Raw genomic sequence first — 19,745 nt, 5'->3', positions numbered from 1 at the left:
TTAACAGGGCTTCAGATCAGTGGCCCAGAGCTGCTGGTTGGAAATCCAATCAAGCTTTTCAATGGATAGTTTAGCAAGAGGTTTTCAACCTTATTAATATGGGCTTCATATATTCCAGATATTTTTCACATAATTTTTTTTAGTTCTAAGCATCATTGGCAGAATAACTTGCTGAGGATTCTCCTTGACTCCGTGAGGAGATACTTCACAGAAGAACATGGTCTTGCACGGCCATCAAGCAATTTCACATGATTGAAAACGAAATCTACATGTGATGGACCCACCTTTGCTGTTTCCCCCCTCCCCGGGAGTCTTAACTTCAAACTGTTCAAAACAGCGCCTCTTACAATTGGGACTCATGTCAAATGTAATGTATGTTGGCTGTCATGTCATGCCATTCAATACAGAGGAGAAAAAACAGTTGTTTTAGAAATTAAAGAAGGTCACACATCTCTTCTCTGTAGGTCTAGTATGTGAGAGACACTTTCAAATACCTTCTATACAATGTCGGTTCCCCTTCAACTCTTTGACGTGAAAGAAGAGCACCATAGCATGACGCAGGCAGGCCATTATGTTCGAATTAGTTGGGGTGCAGAGTTGGTAGAGTTTTTCTCTCTGCTTCAGAAATCAAAAGAAAATGCGGTACCTGCTGGGTATATATCCCATGAAAGTTGCCAGCACTGTTCACCAGATAGCTCCCAGATAAGCAGATGGCTTCTTTAATGATTAAACCAAATTTTTGCTAAAATGCTAATTAGCTAGAGAAAGATAATTTGAAAGTCTGTTATACATTGCAGGAAATGTCTTTCATGTCTGTGTTATTTGCTACTAAGAATCACACAGCTATCACCTGAGCAGGCTCAGTTTCTCTCTTTTTATTTAAATCGTGTGACTGTTCGATCTTAAGAAAAGGGGAAAGACAGTCAATGAAGAAAGGGAGAAGCCCCTTTCAGGATGAAATACTCGATTAAAAGGAAAGCTCTTTTTTTGTTTTCAAAAATCAGGCTTATTGTTACTTTTTGAACTCTGCATTTGGAACAGTGTCCTCCCTGACTTCATGTTACATGTGCATCTCAATTCATAGTTCTGTGAATTTCAATCAAAACATGGAAAAACCACATTGCCTGCATGAAAATTAACTCTGATTATGAGCTTGTCAAGCTAGAGGCCTTGATCAGAGTGTGTTAGAAACAATGAATTAAAATTTTGAAGACCTGGACTTTGTTCTGGTCACCTAAGTTTTCCTATATGATTCCTTATTCAGAACATAGATTAATAGGTTATACCCTCTCTTGTTTGTTGAGTAAACCATTCATCCTATAGAATTTCCCACATTGTGAACTTGGCTGATGTATTCTTGTAGGGTCATTTAATATGTTCTTTTATTATCTGCACTTCCTATGAACTGGGGTAAGAACTAGAGGTTTCATTAGATTCAGGTTTCTTGTTTTGGTAAGAATTGTTCATATGTGATCCTTTATACTCCCTAATACATTGCATCAGGAAATACGTAATACTCGGATTGATTAGGGGGTGGGTGGCAGTTTTGCCAACCTGGTGCATCCATTATGAAGTTCCACATCAGCCTGTCACTTAATGGTTTTTTAAGCTACTGATGATGATTGCCTAGATTTATTATTTTATTAGCAGTTTCAAAATGGTGACATCCTAATTCTATCATTCTGCCTGTATTTATTAAGTGCCATTCTCTACTTATCTGTTTGGTTACCCTGAAATATAGTTCATATAGGAACTCAAGATAAATGTTTGATTTCTTCCTATTATTTTACAATTTCAGAATTAATTGATGCCATAAACAACTTTATACATTGGCCAACAGTATCTCTATGTTCTCAGGGATTTTAACATGTTTGATATTTTTTAATGTTTTACAGTGATTCAAGTTTGGATGTTCAAAGTATCTGATCTTTGGCCAACTGGAGCCCCTTCTGGTTGTCTCTTGTGGGGTTTGGTTTTTTCTTTTTGAGATCACCCCAGAAATCTTTGAGAGTTTCCCTGTTTCCTGGCATGACTAGATATTCTCAATGCATTTTGTGCACTGTCTTCACCATGACTGGAATCAAGCCATTTCTTCCAGAAACCCTGGCTTCTTTGAGTGGGAAATGGCACTTAGAGACCATAATCAGGCTGCAAAGGGTGATCACTGAATCAAGACAGGATTGCTTCTAGACCCACATCAACTACCCTCACCACAATCTTTAACCCTGTTGTCAGCTATCTTTCTGCCATATCTGACAAGTCAACATCTAAGTCATCCCCTTTGTCTTTGTTACTAGGAAGAAAAAGGTCATTGGCATATAAAATATAGGAGAATATTTTTATGACCTCAGAAAAATACCTCAAAACTATAATAGACATAATTGATACATTTGAATATATCATAATTATAAACTCCTATAAACAAAACAACACCATAAATAAAATTTTAAAATAAGCTATAGATTTGAAAAACAATTTTTAATATTTATATATCCAAGTACTTACTAGTAACCTAAATATAAAAAAGTTTCTGGACATTAGCATGCCAGGTGGCTCAGTTGGTTAAGCATCAGACTTTTAATATTGACTCAGGTCATGAACCCAAGGTCATGGAATCAAGCCCCGCGTCACTCTCCACACTCAGCAGAGAGTCTGCTGGAGATTCTCTCTCTCCCTCACTCTCCTTCTGCCCATCCCCCCTGTGCTCACTCTCTCTCTCTCTCTCTCTCACAAATAAATAAATAAATATTTTTTAAAATATCTGGACATCAGAAGAAAAGGCAACTTAGATAGAAAAATTGATATAAAATATACATTGGCAATTTATAGAGTAACAATGTACATACAGCTAAGTAACATTTGAAAGATAACCAGCCTCATATACAATCAGGTATATGTAAAACTGCACAGTGTGAGATGCCACTTTTTACCCATCAGATAAGCAAACATTTTTGTAACTGATATCAAGGGTTGGTGAGTATGTGGGAAAACACAGTTTGTTTCTCATTATCCCTTTGTTTCCCATTATCCCCCCTACACACACAAACACACATACACACACACACACACACACACAGAGCACATGAAGGCCAAATTATTTGCTTTTCTTATTTCTATTAACAACTAAGAACTTTGTACTACTAGTGACCAAAATACTAAAATAAATCTATTTTGCTTTGCCTTTGCCTTTATTTTGCTTTTCTCTTTAAAGGAGAAACTTACAAATTCGGAATCAGATGTAAAAATATTTTAAGTGTGATTTTTATATTTTTTCATGAAGGAAGGAGTATTTTTGACAATAAAAAGACCATGATACAGGATAAGTTAATGAGAAAGTGTATACCTGGGCTGAGAAGAATGATTGGTGAATACATGTTTTAGAAGAACCAAATGGTCAGTCGAATGACCACAGAAATGCCTGTAATACTAAATATTTAATAATTTAATAATATTTATAACAAATTCTGGACACTGATTAAATGCAGTTGTATCGTTCTCCTATTGCTGCTCTAACAAATCACCACAAGCTTAGTGGCAAGTTATTATCTCTCACTTTTCTAAGTTGGAAGCCTGGTACATCTCCCTGACCTCAAATCAAGGTGTTAGCCTGGCTGCATTCTCTTCTGGATATTCTAAAGGAGAATCTTTTTCCTTGCCTTTTTCAACTTCTAGAGACCACTCAATTTGGCTTGTGACCCCTGTCTTCAAAACCAGCAAGGGTAGATTGAGTCCTTCTCACACCACATCTCTTTGACCTACTCTTCTGCTACTTAAGATGTCCTCTGATTCCTTCAGCCCACCTGGGTCATTTAGGATAACTCCCTTCTTTTACAATTAGCTAATTAGCAACCTCAATTTCATCTCCAACCTTCATTCTTTTTTTGCCATGTAGTATAACACATATTCATAGGTCCCGAGATTAGGAGGTGGACATCTTCAAGGGGTCCTTCTCCCTAGTGCATGACCTCTGGGTCCATGCACAGGGGACATCCCCTTCTCGGCTAAAGCTAGTGCTTCTGGAATAATCTATTTTAGTTGCTCTGTCCCATGATGGTTGCTAGAACACCTTAAGAAATAGGTTGTATTTGCTCCTCAATAAATTAACCAGCAGCTATATTTTAAACTTTGTAATAGAATTATTTTGTTCAAAAATGTCATCCTATGTGTTTATGAGTTTCTTGGACACTTAGTTCTGCATAGCCAAGGGGTCACCTGGACTTGATGATGATATCACCACTTAAATTAAAACATGAAGTTTTCTTTTTGATCAGTCTCCACTTCCCCTTTGTGCAGATACCAGAGGCTTGCTGTTTTTGTTAGACATTCCAGTTTTTAAGTGAGCTTAAGAAACATCATCAAGAAGAAACTGGAGGTACCATTCCCATATGACGTGCATTAAAAATTCCTCTCTTTCTCACTTGTATTTATAGCCTGATGGAGGATCAACACTACACCAATTTAGTCTTGCTACAAAGTGACATTTTTGAAACCACTAAATTTCAAGATCATGTGCACGCATGGAATTCAGCAACATAAGCTGGCCCTTAGTGGGGACCCGCCACCACTAATGTCACTTTATTTTCATTTTCCTCTATTGTGGATTGTACCCATTTCATATTTCCTATGCCATGGCTGGTTCCAGTCCCTCTGGATCCATACTGCCCTGATATGAGGAATAAGACTAAACCAAATATTACTAAGGATGACAGATACTGTGTCTATTATTTTAACTGCCGACTTTTTTTAGTGTTTAAAAGTCTTGAGCTGGTTTGGGAGATTACCTTAGGTGCTCCGGGGAGCTGGGAGTTACTCCCAAGAGGAAGTTGGATTTGTTGGGAGGGCACCATCTGCAGGTGGATTTTGTTGGAGAGTGTGTGTGTGTGTGTATGTGTTGGTCCTTGTGGCAGCATCATTCAGAGCAATTCAGCTTAAAACACAAGTCCAGTGATTACAAAACGGGAGCTCTCATTGTCCAGGCACACAAGCCAAATATGGAACGATGTGGGGTTAGTAGGGCCTGAGGGCCTCACAAAGAATTTCTCTTTGGTGGGAAAGAAAACTGAGGGAAGTGGGGAAGGTGCCTGATCAGATAGGTAAAAATGGGGGGGGGGTTGATAATACATATAGTGCATTTTAGGATGGACCCAAAGGCTTTTCTTCCAAGGCTGTTAAAAGAATAATGTTAAATTCAAATTATTTTTTTCAAGTTCTGGGGCTTTTTTTATTCCTTTTCACTGCTTAGACAAAAGTAAAACATCGACCTCCATGAGCTGGCTGTGTGTTGAAATGTAATTCATGTACTTTCAACATATTTTTAGAAGGGAGTCCATCTTTTCCAAATATTTCACTTTCTAAGTCTGGGAGAAAGACCAGCTTTTTATTCAGTTTGTGTGATAGAACTCTGTTCTTTGAACCTCCTCAACATAAAATACACATGGTTTATGCTTGTGTGTGCATACTCATACACACACACACACACGTGTGTGTGTGTGTGAGAGAGAGAGAGAGATCGATCGATCCTGACACCTACTTATCTAAGAGATGGACATCGCTTTTCTTTTCTCTAGCTGGCGTGCATTTCTTTGCGGATACCCCCTCCTGTCAGAGAGACATTCCTGGGCGTCTTTACCACTAGGTCACCTGAAATAAAGCTGTAGCATAAAGTGATGTGTTAGTACAATTCATCCTCACTTCTCGGTCGCAGGGTAGGAAGATGTTAGACAAGGGTTCCTTTAGCCACATCAGCCGGTCATTTTATCTCATTACACAGTCAAGAGGTAAATTCTGAAAGAGACCCAGCAAAGAGCAAAATCTTGACTTGTCTTAATATGAAACTTTATTCTTTGTGATCAACACATGCCATATTTACTCGTCAATGTTTACTGTCAATAGAAACCAGAAGGTGGCTGGATAGGCGATGAGTGTGCTTTATAGTACTGTGTCTATAAGAGACAGATTGAGTGCACTTCTTTGATGATGATACAGTTAGCGGTGATATTAGAAGAACCCTCTTACCTCGGTGAACCACTATAAAGTCCCAGCTGGTAAAGTAAATAGACTTTATTTTCAGCATCCAGATTCAAACAATGGATAGATTTTGGTCAGTGATGCCAACAACACTCTCATGGAGATGATTTTATCTCAACAAAGGAAAACAATGCCACATGTCTGGAGTTTCTCTAGCTTTGTGACCTTGGGCAACATAATCCCACCATGCCTCAGTTTCCCCCTCCCTAAGATAGGAATAATAATAGTAATTTCCTCACTGGGAAGTTGTAAGAACTAAGAGAGTTAATGAACATAAAGTTCATGGCTTATCTGAAGTTCTGCGTAAGTTTTTATAATTATTATCCTCATTGTTTTGGTTTGTAGTGCTAGTTCTTTCAAATTGAAATAATTAAATGTCAGACCACTGTTGTTTTTTCCCTTAAAATTTTACCTTTAAAAACAACATTATCTAGTAATTCTCACAGATCCATCTTTGGGGAGACAGCCCCGTATTTGCTTAGGCTTATTCAGCTGGATCTTAGCAATTTGGTATAATGTATGCATTCTTTGACTTGGCCAATATCTATTTCATCCCTACTGTGAGAAAAATTAAATACTTCTTTTCGGTTCCAGCCTCCGCCCCAGTCCTTAATTAAGTCAGAGCACACACTTAATTGCAGAAGCCAGGACCCAAAAGCCATTTACCTCTTCATTCTTATGTCTATATGCAATTTGAAAATCCTCAAGTTTTGCCATCCCAGTAGACTTTTAAATGACAAATAGCTTAAAAAATGAAGACACCTTTTCTATAGCTGACAGCTTATCTTCAGGTGAGTGCCACTAAGTCATTTCTCATCCATGATCTTTGTTGATATAACGCAACACAGCAGGGTCTCTAATAGGAATGGGAGAGGTGGCAGCCATGTTTTTTGGTGAAGCCATACTTTTTGGTAAGTCTCAATAAACAGAGTGACTGGGGTGCATATTGACATTGAGTCTTGGATTCCCTCTCCTTGAATTTGCTGGGTATCGGTGACAACATGCCTTTCCATCCTGATCCTCTCACAGTTTTCAGTCAGTTTAGTTTCAGAGTGGAGATGAGAGGAAGTGTTACTTCTGCTTCCTTTGCAACCGTGCGGCACTTGGGTGCTGACTGGCAGGCATTCTGAAGGACATATAGCTCAAGAGTTCATTCTTCACCATACTTCCTTTACTGGTCCCGATTTATACTGCTATACTGAATAACTTGCCAAATAGGTTTCTCCCATTTCTTTCACCCCATCGCATTTTTCCCCTTATTTTTGTGCTAGGAAATATAAGAGAAATAAGGGAATATGATGAGCATGAAGAATCATTCTTTTAATTTGAATCTATCTCACATTTCTTTCCTTCCCCACCATTATTCAAGTTTGGAAATTTGGGGCTGTAACATTTTTTTTCTCCCTCTAATTTTATCCCAGGCATTATTGTAATTTTTTTAATTTTTAGAATAGTTTTAGGTTCACAGCAAAATTGAGCCGTCAGTGCAGTGTTCCCATATGCCCTCTGCCACATGTATGCACCACCTCCTCCACTCTCAAGACCTGACACTAAAGTGGTACACTTGTGACAACTGGGAAACCTACATTGTTGTGTCATTATTACTCCAAGTTCATAGCTTACATTAGGGCTCAGTCTTGGCAGTGTCATGCTGTAGTTTTTAAAAACTGTGTAATGACATGTATCCACTCGAACAGTATCATAAGGAATGGTTTCACTGACCTCAAAATGCTTCATGCCCTGCTTAGACATGGCTCTTTCCCCACCAACCCCTGACAAACACTGATCTTTTTATTGACTCCGCAGCTTTGCCTTGTCCAGAATGGCAAATAGTTGGAATGAGACAATATGTGACTTTTCCACATTGACTTCTTTCACTTAGCAACATGCATTTGTTTCCTCTGTGTCTTTTCATAGCTTGAGAGCTCATTTCTTTTTTTTTTTTTTTTAAGATTTTATTTATTTATTTGACAGAGACAGCAAAAGAGGGAATACAAACAGGGGGAATGGGGGAGGGAGAAGCAGGCTTCCTGCTGAGCAGGGAGCCCAGCTCAGGGCTTGATTCCAGGACCCTGGGATCATGACCTGAGCCAAAGGCAGACGCTTAACAAGTGAGCCACCCAGGCGCCCCTGATAGCTCATTTCTTTTTAGTGATGAATAACATTCCATTGTCTGGATATGCCACAGTATATATTTATCCATTCACCTACTGAAAGTCATTTTGATTGCTGTCACGTGTGTGCATTTATGAATACAGCTGCTGTAAACACCTGTGTGCAGACTTTTGTGTGGATATAAGTTTTCAGATCTTTTGGGTAAATACCAAGAAGTGTGATTGCTGGATCATATGCTAAGAGCATGTTTAGTTTTGTTTGAAACTGCCAAAGTAACTTCCAAAGTGGCTGTACCAATTTACATTCCCACCAGCAATGTATGAGAGTTCCTGTTGCTCTACTTCCTCGTCACCATTTGGTGTTGTCGGTTTTGTGGATTCTGGCCATTCGAATAGGTTCATAATAGTATCTTGTTATTTTAATTGGCAGCTCCCTGATGACATAGAATGTGGAGCATCTTTTCATATACTTATATGTCATCTGTAAGGATCCTTTGGTGCGGTGGCTGTTAGGTCTCTTGCTGACTTTTTAATTAGGTTGTTTTCTTATTGTGGACTTTTAAGAATTCTCTGTGTATCTGTATTTAGATCCTTATTTCTTTCTAGTATTTGCATTCAATGCCAGAAATTCCCCTCTAATCGCTGCTTTTGCTGCCTTCAATAAATTTTGATAAGTTGTGTTTTCATTTTCATGTAGTTTAAAATATTTTTTCTAATTTCTCCTGAGATTTCTTCTTTGACCAATGTGTTAAGAAGAGTGTCCTTTAATTTCTATGCATTGTGGAATTGTCCAGCTGTCGTCTCATACTCGTTCTTAATTTAGTTCCACTGTGGTCTGAGAGCATACATTGCATGATTTCTATTCTTTTGAATTTATTAAGGTGTGTTTTATGACCCAGAACATGTTCTATCTTTGTGAATGTTCTCTGTGAACTTGAGAAGAATGTGTATTCTAATACTCTCAACTGAAGTATTCAATAGCTGTCAGTTATATCAAGTTGATTGATGATGCTATTGAGTTCAACTATGTCCTTACTGATTTTCTGCCTTGTGGATCTGTCCATTTCTGATAGAGGGGTGGTGAAGTCTCCAACTATGATAGCGGATTCATCTGTTTCTCTTTGCAGTCTGTCAGTTTTTGTCTCACATGAGTTGATGCTCTATTGTTAGGCACATTAAGGATTAGGTCTTCTTGTATAAGTGACCCCTTTATCATTATGTAATGCCCTTCTTTACTTCCCATAACCTTCCTTGCTCTGACATTCCGCTGTCTGAAATTGATGTAATTCCTGCTTTCTGTTTGATTAATATTAATATTGTATGTTTTTCTCCATCCCTTTACTTTTCATTTATTCTTATCTTCATTTTTAAAGTGGATTTCTTATATACAGCATATTATTTGGGTCTTGTGTTGTGATCCACTCTGACAACTTCTGTCTTTTAATGGGTGTTAAGACCATTAATACATAAAGTGATTATCGATATTGTTGAATTACTTTCTACCAGATTTGTTAATGTTTTCTATTCATTGCCCTTCTTTGTTCCTGTTTTTGTTTTTCAATCTTTTTCTGCTTTAGTAGTTTGAACTGAGCATTTTATATTTTTCTATTTTCTTTCTTAGTTTTTAAAACTCTTTTTAGTGTTACCCTAGAGTTAGCAATATACATTTAAAACTAATCCAACTCCACTTTCACATGACATTATACTGCATCACAGATAGTGTAAGTACTTTATAATAATAAAGGATTCCTCATTCCTCCCTCCTATCCTTTGTATCATTGGTGTCACTCATTTTACTTATACATAAACTATTATCAGCTATATTGTTGCTATTATTAAAGTGAACAAGCTGTTATTACTGATCAATTAAAAATAAGAAAAATAGAAGTTTTTATTTTGCTTTTCTTTATTTCTTCTCCATCGTTTTCCTTTTTTTATGTTGATCTGAGTTTCTGATCTTCATAATTTTCCCTCTTACTGAAGAACTCCATTTAAAAATTCTTGCAAGGCAGACTACTGACAATAAATTCCCTCAGTTTTATCTGAGAAAACCTTTGTTTTTCCTTCATTTTTAAAAGATAATTTCACAGGGTACAGATTTCTAGGTTATTTTTTTCTCTCTCTCTCAACATTTCAAATATATCACTCCACTATCTTCTTCCTTACCTGGTTTCTGAGGAGAAGTCAAATATAATTTTTATTTTTGCTCTTCAGAGTCCAGAGTGCTCACCATTACACCATGGAACCGCCGGGTATTTTTGCTCTTCTATAAATAAGGTGTTCCCCCTCTGCCACCCCACAGCTTCTTTCAAGTTTTTTTTCTCTATCTTTGACTTTTTTCAGATTGAATGTGATATGCCTTGGTGTATATTTGTTGGCGTTTATTCTTCCTGGTATACTCTAAGCTGCTCAGATCTGTTTTGGTGTCTGACATAATTTGGGAAAAATTCTCCATCACTACTGCCTCAAATATTGATTCTATCCCCTTCTTCTTGTTCTAGTTTCTCGCTATTTGTATATTACAACTCTGTAGTTCCACAGTTTGGGGGTATTCTCTATTTTCTCAGTCTTTTTTTCCTTTGCTGTTTAGTTTTAGAAGTTTCTATGGTTATATTTTTCAGCTCAGAGATTCTTTCCTCAGCCGTGTTCACTCTCCTAATGAGCCCATCAGATGCATTCTTCATTTTTGTTAACAGCTTTTTTGATCTCTAGCATTTCTTTTGATTTTTTTTTTTCACTTAGAATCCCTATCTTTGCTTATGTTATCCATTGGTTCTGGCATGTTGTCTACTTTTTCCTTTAGAGCCCTTGTTACATTAATCATAGTCATTTTAAATTCCCAGTCGGATAATTCCAATTCCTGCCATCTAAATCTTATTCCAATGCTTGCTCTCTCTCTTCTGGTTTTTTTTTTTTTTTTTTTTTTTTTTTTTGCCTGTTAATATGCCTTGTAATTTTTGATTGACATCCAGACTTGGTGTACTGAATAAAAAGAATTGCTATGAATAGGTTTTTTGGTAATGTGATAGTAGGTATTAGAGAAGGACAGGCATTCTATAGATCTATGATTAGGTCTTAGTCTTTTAGTGAATTTGTGCCCCTGGGCTATGACCTTCACCAGTGCTTCTCAGTAACCTGCCACTAACTGGGTCAGGATGGCTGTAGGAAGCTAGTCTTTCCCTAGATCCCTTACACTTTGGTAAAACCCCAACCAGTTAGGCTCTAGTAATACTTCCTCTTGAGGGCCAGCCCATTCAAGAAGCACAGAAATGCTTTGCTCTGGTGTATTTCAGAATGGCTTCTTTCCACCTCCTTATGTTGAAAACTGGAGGGTTTTGCTTTGTTTTGTTTTGTTTTCTCCCATATTTACTTTGAAGACTTGGTAGGGTTCTTGGGGATAAAACTCACAAAAGTGTGGGGATCCTTTAAGACTCTTTTCTAGAGTTTTTAAGTCTCAGACTTGTCCACCAAAGCCTCATCAATTACAGATTAGGCTTTCCTAGTCTGGTGCTGATTCCCCCAGAGCTTTCTGCTCATGGGCTTCTGCTCTCGTGGGTCATGATTTTTTGTATTCACCTGTTTGTCTCCGTGTTTTTGGCAGCAGCAGTTTGTCCTATGTCCTCAATGACCTCAATTATCTGACAAAGCTAAGGAGAGTTGCCAAATTTCAGTTTGTTCAGCTTTTCACTTGTTAGAACAGAGTGATGACTTCCAAGCTCTTCACATGTTGCATTTTTTAAATTTTATTTTTATTATATTATGTCACCATAAGCACATTATTAGTTTTTGATGTAGTGTTCCATGATTCATTGTTTACATATAATACCAAGTGCTCCATGCAATACATGCCCTCCTTAATACCCGTCACTGGGCCAACCCATCCTCCCCATCCCCCTAACCTCTGAAACCCTCAGTTTGTTTCCTGGAGTCCATAGTTTCTCATGGTTTATCTCTCCCTCTGATTTCCCCTTCATCTTTTCCTTCCTTCTGACAATGTCCTCCATGCTATACCTTGTGTTCCACATATAAGTAAAACTATATGATAATTGTCTTTCTGTGCTTGACTTATTTCACTCAGCATGATTCCCTCCAGTTCCATCCGTGCTGATGCAAATGGTGGGTATTCATCCTTTCTGATGGCAGAGTAATATTCCATTGTATATATGGACCACATCTTCTTTATCCATTCATCTGTGGAAGGGCATCTAGGCTCCTTCCATAATTTGGCTATTGTGGCCATTGCATCTATGAATATTGGGGTACATGTGCCTCTTCTTTTCACTACATCTGTATCTTTGGGGTAAATACCCAGTAGTGCAATTGCTGAGTCATAGGGTAGCTCTATTTTTTAAACTTTTTGAGGAATCTCCAAGCTGTTTTCTGAAGTGGCTATACCAACTTGCATTCCCACCAACAGTGTAACATCCTCTCCAACATTTGTTGTTTCCTGCCTTGTCAATTTTTGTCATTCTAATTGGTATAAAGTAGTATCTCAGTGTGGTTTTTATTTGAATTTCCCTGATGGCTTATAATGTTGAACATTTTTTCATGTGTCTGTTAGCCATTCATATGTCTTCTTTGGAGAAGTGTCCGTTTATGTTTTCTGCTCATTTTCTGACTTGGTTATGTGTTTTTTGGGTGTTGAGTTTGAGAAGTTATTTATAGATCTTAGATACCAGACCTTTATGTATGGTGTCATTTGCGAGTATCTTCTCCCATTCCATGGGTTGCCTCTTTGTTTTGTTGACTGCTTCCTTTGCAGTGCAGAAGCTTTTTATCTTGATGAAGTCCCCAAAGTTTATTTTTCACTTTTGTTTCCCTTGCCTTTGGAGATGTGTCTTGAAAGAAATCTCTATGGTCAACTAATCTTTGACAAAGCAGGAAAAAATATCCAATGTTAAAAAGACAGTCTCTTCAATAAATGGAGCTGGGAAAACTGGACAGATATATACAAAAGAATGAAACTCAACCATTCTCTTGCACCATACCCAAAGATAAACCCTAAATGGATGAAAGACCTCAATGTGAAACAGAAATCCATCAAAATCCTAGAGAACATAGGCAGTAACCTCTTCGATATCGGCTACATGTTGCATAGTAAACAGAAGTCTACTCTTTAATTTTTATGATCCATTTTTAGATATTGTTAGGAATTTATTATTATCATTATCATCATCACTATTATTAAGGTTCTTTGAGACTCACGCAGTCCAGATTTGGAGATTTGAGATTGAAATACTTTAGGCAACAATTTGTTAAAAATCAAAATGGAAAATAAATTTTCTTGCATCTTTAGATAAGATTGGAAAGAGAATTCCCTTCACTTTAGGGGTTTCCCTGAACAACACTTCATTTCATTATGTTTGCCAAGTTTTTCTGACAGTTTTTAAAATTTTCATTTAAAAAAATACAGATTTGAAACACAAAGCTTAGAAGGGAAATAGAAAAAAGAAAAAGTAAAAACTTCCATTTATCCCCAGTTATTCCCGCCTCAGTTCTAAATCCAGTGTTCTTCATCCTCTGTAATTATGGACTATGGCATTTAGCGGTATATGAAAACCCCAAGCAATGACTCCAAACCTCCTAACTAAGCCAGCTACTTTTGATAAGTAGGTTGCAGAAAAACTCTCCTTAATAACACTGTGGTATGATCATGATTAATTCAATTAACAAGCATATTGAATACCATCTCTTTGTATAATTGGCTAGGTGCTAGTAAATTACTCTTCCTTTTTCAAAGCATAATATTTAGTTACAGGAAGTCAGAGTATTCATACAAACTGGAGGTAATTATAAGTAACTTATAAGGAAACGTAATGTATTGAAACTTTACTAGACATAACACACTGTTCTAGAATGAGTGTCTTTGGGATCAAGAGATCTGGAGTGCCCTCTTAGCTCTAACATTCGGACAAGTCACCTTACTTCTCTGAGGCCCATTTCCCTCATCTGCAGATTAGGAATTAAGAAGGGCTCTTACAAGATTACTAGGATTAAATGAGATAACACTTGTAGAGTACTGTCACTCACTATCTGTTGGGCACTATAAGTTAATTCCCACTCCCTTCCATTCCAATGCAATTAAGTATATAAGTGCTGTCATATTAATAGAGAGGAGAAGTACCACAAACATGCTGTTTGGGGACCACACTATTTTAATTTTTTGAATTTGAGTTATTTGACAACCCTTAAAAGAGTCCACATAAAACCCGGATTTCTATTTTGTCATGAAATTTACGATGTCTGGGACCTCCATGAGGGATCCATCTGCTGGAGTTTGAGGACATTGCCAGGTTTTGAAGAAGTTTCATGAAGAGAGTATGTTCTTGATATAAGCTTAGCGCTGTGGATCTCTACCAGGACCTCTGACTTGAGCAGGCTCTCATGGGTCCTTAATGGGCTTCTTCTGTGCTTAAAGATGATCAGCAATGAAGTGTGTAGCTTGACATCACTGAAATTATTTCACAAAGATAGAGGATCAGAAAGGAGATAGAGCTTTTCCAGTACAAGCTTAGCTTTTATGGGTGCACAGCCCCCCCCCATCCACCAGCACCCACCACCACCAACACCAGGAGCACATTTGCTGGCATCTCTAACCTGTGAGGATTAGATTAGAACACAAGCAAGAAAAGACGAAGAGGGAAGTCTGGTGAACTTGACGATGCCCTTCTTCATGGGCAGAACAAGAGAGAATATGGAGATAGACATCTGCATAAATCAGTCCAAAGCAAATTGAAGAAATTCCAGCAGAAAGGGGACTTTTTGCCTGAATTATGAAGCTAATTATCTCGGTCCTCCACTTCAGTGTTCCTGGGGAGACCTGGCTTACGGATGCTTTTCCAACGAGCTGGCACATTCAGAAGTAGAGAGAAAATGTGTTATTGTAACTGCAGCTGTGGAGCCTGAGCCTGGTTGCTGCCTCTGTCCAGAACACCTGTGGGGAACATCCAAGCTCAGACCAGCATGGCTTGCTAGGGGAAAAAAGGGAGCTTTCGAGAAAACCATCATGGTCTTCATGCTGGCAAGAGAAGAATGTTAGCTCCCAAAGAAGCCACTCTGGGTTGCTTTTTAAAAATCTTTACAACTTTAGCACTGTCATAGAAGTTATAGATGTTTTTCATCTTTCTGTTTAAAATGTATCTTTTTAAACAACTTTTAGTAATAAAAAGGGCAACTTATTAATGAAACCCTACTGCCTTCAAAGTATGAAATTAAAAGATTATTATAACTACAGGCAAGAAAGCATTTGGATTATGTGGCATTTGGAAATGACAATAAAGATTATCCATATGGTCTAATGTTGTCAATGTCTTACATTGCATTAGCAATCACCTAATATGGCGTGATTTTGATTATGTGGCTCATTTTAAATTCTGCTGTGTCCTAGGTCAATCAGAGTCAAGATGATTTACTAGAAGAGCTGCCATCTTCTTTTGTAAATGCTGTCAGTGCTTGGGCAGAATTTAGAATATTTTGGGACATTATATCTTTGGTATTATGGTGCAATAGTCTTAAACCTTCTCACTTTATACCTTTTCCTTACACATCTCTCATTTTATTCTTGGTTTTCCTGGGTACATAAAACAACCTCCGGTAGTAAAAGCTGAAAAATTTTGTCTTATCTGCTTATTTGTATGTCAGGTCTCTTATATTTTTATGGCTTTGTCCAGGTATTTGTAACTTGTGATTATGAGTTTTGGTTGGTCAGGGAGCAGGCCTCAGAGGCCAGCGTTAAACTGTCTCCAAAAGAATTGGTAATCTCTCTACCTCCCTTGGCCTTTTTGCATTCTCTTCCATGGAGGGAGGGGACATGGGGACTTACCTCTCTGCTAAACTCTCCCACGGAAGCCAGCCATTATTTTCTGCTCTGACCAGCCTAGGTGAGAAACTAATCTGGGGTCATGTGGAATTAAGCCCCATCACAGCTCCTGAGAAGTAGGAATATGCCCTCCTGTGCACCTGAGGTCTGAGCCCCTCTTGTCCTGGGCAGGCTGAACGTCACGGCCAGCAACCTTTCTGCACATCCTCCAATGATACTACTTTCTTCGCTTCTTGCCTGCTTTTGTGTCTTACTTCAACAATATGCCTCGTAGATTCACCCTTGGATTCTTTCAGTTTTGTTTGGCAGATATTTCCCAGGGCATCTACTCTTTGCCACGGAATGTAGAAAATAATTTAGAAAAAATTTAGTAACTCCAGAAGCTTATCAATAACTAGATTACGATCGCATTATACTTTTAATTTAACTTGTAGTAGGAGAAGCAGAAAGTAATATTTTAGGCTGTGTGTTCCTGATATCACTGTGGGTTTTTGAGAATGGACAGTGGATGCTCTTCATCTTTGTGTCTCTGCAGCTGGCAAAGAACCTGACATCGAGAAGGCTCATAAATAGACGTTAGGAATGAATACGAGTAATTCAACAGAAAATAGTCCCGATCATTACGCAGGACACATGTCAAGGCCCCATTTTCCATTCTCATGCTTGTCTATATAATGAACTCTTTGTCCTAAGGAAACTGGCCAAGAAGCGGAAGGAGACGATGAGCAGCACGCGGCAGGAGATGACCGTGATGGTGAACTCAATGGACAAGAGCTATGCCGAGCAAGGCACCAACTGCGACGAGGCATTCTCCTTCATGGACACACACAATTTGAATGGGAGATGTAAGTGCATGCATGGCTTAGCTTCAAATACGTTGCTCTGGTTTTCCAGGATACTGGATAGTACTGGGGCATTGAAAAACAAAAACTCCCTGAAAAATTCTTACGCCCTATTGGTTTCTCCATCCCTTTCAGCAATTCTGAAAACTTCTGTGGGTGCCATGGCTTGCTTGGGAGAGGAGGATATGGCAGAGATGATAGGGCCAGACCAGGGAGCGCAGGAAGCCACAAGTAAGTTTCTATGGAGCCTTAGCATTGACATGAAGGCTTTTCTCTTCTTGAAGAGGAAGGCACCTGCTTCTCATCATCCTTTTTTGTGGTTGAGATCCCGTTTGTGAGCTAGCCAGGTGTGGAATTACACAGGGAAGCCTGTTCTGAAACAGCTCACTAAATGGCAGTAACAAGTTAATTGTTTATTTGTTTAGCTGACAGGTTCTGCCTTTATTATAGGGGTATTAGTGGCAATTAATAAGTTAAACTGTATTTCCACTTCACAAATCTTACATCTCACACCAGGTGGGTAAACCAAACTTCAGCTCATGCCTTCTCAGACTGCCACCTGTGATTCAGGTACAAGGCATTATTTTAGAATGCTAACAATTTGATTGAGTATGTAAAGAACAAAACAAGCAATTGTGGTGTCCCTGGTGATCTTCTCAGAGACCAGAAGTAAATCCCACATGGATGCCTGATTCTGTGGTTCAACGCCATGCTGGGTTCAAGGACAGAGGTTCCTTTACTGTGTGAAATCCATACCCACAGACGCCCACTGCCACCAGCCACATAATTAGCATGGTGGACCACAGAAGGATGGAACAAATGTGCGGCTATCACCAACACTAATAAAAATGCAGAAAGTCTGGAATGATGACTGAGAAGCACAGAAATTGGGTCTTAGGGACTGGGGGAGAGGACTGACACCAGTGTAGACAATGTGTGGAATGTCTGGACCATCCACTTGGCCTGTTCTTTTGCTGCAAGCTCCCAGGCACCCCATCTACCAGCCCTCTCTCTGGTCACTGCGTGGTCAGTGTCTGTCTCTCCCACGCTTTGTCCTTATGCATTCAGCGGGGCTCCCCAGAGCTTCCCCAAAGACTGTTTTCTATTTATGGTGGCTACGGTTGCCTGCCTCTTCCTACTTAGAGACACTACATTCATTCATCTATATGCACACCTGGCCCAGTGGAGCAGGAGTTTAGTAGACACCTCTGTCGGCTCTTACCCCAGTGGAGAGGGTAGCTCTCTTCATTCTGGGTCATTGCTCTTTGCCCTTTGGTATCATCATAGATATAACATATTTAATGGCCAAATTAAAGCAACTTATGATACACTGTTGTGGACTGGGGAGAGAAGAGTCCTGCCTATCACCAAAGGGCTAGAATCTTGGTAGTAGTGGTTAGTTCTTCAATGTCATTATAAAGGGGCCACTCAGATAGGTGTTCTCACTTTCTAGGATAATCCATTAATGTACCAAATGTCCTATTTCATGGTGAAATTCCTCACGCATACATTTACTAGGAACTGTCTGCCCAGAGTAGAAACCTACATGATGAGTTTCTAGGCTTTTGAAGTCTGAACAACAGGGGATATTTGCCTCTGGACAGGAAATTTAATTTGGCGGTTACTTCTTACAAAGTGAGTGTCTGTGGAAACCCATAAATGCTCAGGCAGAGAGGTTGCTGCAGAAACCAGCATCAGCTTCCATGGCTCATCTGCCACAAGCCATTATTTTATGCCTCCCATCAATAAAGATGATGGAAGAAACACAGCAGTGGGCGTTCCATTTTCCTCCCACTCAGTAAGCAATGGCGAGGTGCCATCCAATCCCCAACCATCAGCGTGACCCTGACAGTGACTTTATCATGGTTACTCTCTTAGTACCCTCAAAATAAGAGATGAGCTACTGGGGGAGGAAACGTGCAGGAGAGGGGCTCTTTAGACCCCAAAGGCTTCCAGCCCCGAACCTATTACAAGTCTGGGTCTGTCTGAGGTCTTTTAGAGTTGGGAGGTGAGCAGCTTTTAGAAATGAGACTGTGAGAAAAATGAAATTGAATAATTTAAAAATAAGCACAAGCATATTTATGAGAATGGGGAATAATCTGTCTACCAAAGCAAATGAGAGTTGTACCATCTTCTTTTAATATGGTATACAAAGGGAGAAAATAAATATGTATAGTGGGAATGGGTTTCATTTTTATACTAAATACAGAAGTATTAAAATATATTTTAAAGGGTGAAAAACATAGCTCTTTTGTATCTGCTTTAAGCACTTTTGCTGATGACATAAAAATGTCTGCAGGTAACAGACGTTATTCTCACTGACCCTAACACATCTTATAAGTACTCAGGTTTCTTGTTCTTATTTTCACCAGTTATCCTCTTTTTTCCTGGCAGTTTACTATCAACATGCATTATAAATATGATAACTCTCTATTTTAGAGAAATATCTTATAAATGACGGGCAGCTTGCATTCTGGTTCTTGGCCTGCCATTTCTTAATTTTACATTTTAAAAATATAAACAGATAAACACTGTCATAGAGGAACTTCTCTAGGAGAGCTAAAATATATTAACATGTCAGCAGAATAAAGATAACATACACTATCCACAGGGATTTGGTACTTCTTTCCGTAATAAAATGATGTAATTGGGTATTAGTGTCTTGTTTCAGAACTTTAGCATCAAATAAATCATATAACTACACCAGAAAGTTAAGATTTAGACTTACATTTAACCAACTTGAACACTTGAACACATTCAAACCATTTATCCTTATACTTTAATGAAATGAAAGTGATTTTACAACACTAATCAATTAAGATATTGAAGGCAGTTCACAAACTACTTTTAAAAAAGGAAGGACCCACTTTCAGAGAAATCAGATTAATTGGATGGGATTGACTTTCCCTCCCAATTACAGGGAGGAAGAGAAGGTCTAATAGT

The 19,745-nt window shown here is 38.5% G+C and overlaps 1 protein-coding gene across 13 annotated transcripts in view; it reads left to right on the top strand.

Annotated features, from left to right (window-relative positions):
• Positions 1–19,745, top strand: part of PTPRM (protein tyrosine phosphatase receptor type M) — a 777,671-nt gene that overhangs the window by 616,720 nt on the left and 141,206 nt on the right. For 8 of the 13 annotated variants that reach the window (XM_059409217.1, XM_059409222.1, XM_059409218.1 and 5 more), the window contains one exon: positions 16,654–16,805. In XM_059409217.1, the coding sequence (XP_059265200.1) occupies positions 16,654–16,805 (152 nt within the window). Of the gene's footprint in view, positions 1–16,653; positions 16,806–16,937; positions 17,034–19,745 lie in introns of all 13 variants that reach the window. The other 5 variants (XM_059409214.1, XM_059409213.1, XM_059409212.1 and 2 more) reach the window with 1 other exon arrangement.

This window comes from Mustela nigripes, chromosome 8 (genome assembly GCF_022355385.1).
Source record: "Mustela nigripes isolate SB6536 chromosome 8, MUSNIG.SB6536, whole genome shotgun sequence".
NCBI classification, from domain to species: Eukaryota; Metazoa; Chordata; class Mammalia; order Carnivora; family Mustelidae; genus Mustela; species Mustela nigripes.
Note: the sequence above shows the minus strand (reverse complement) of the source record. Positions and strands in the feature narration are given on the sequence as shown.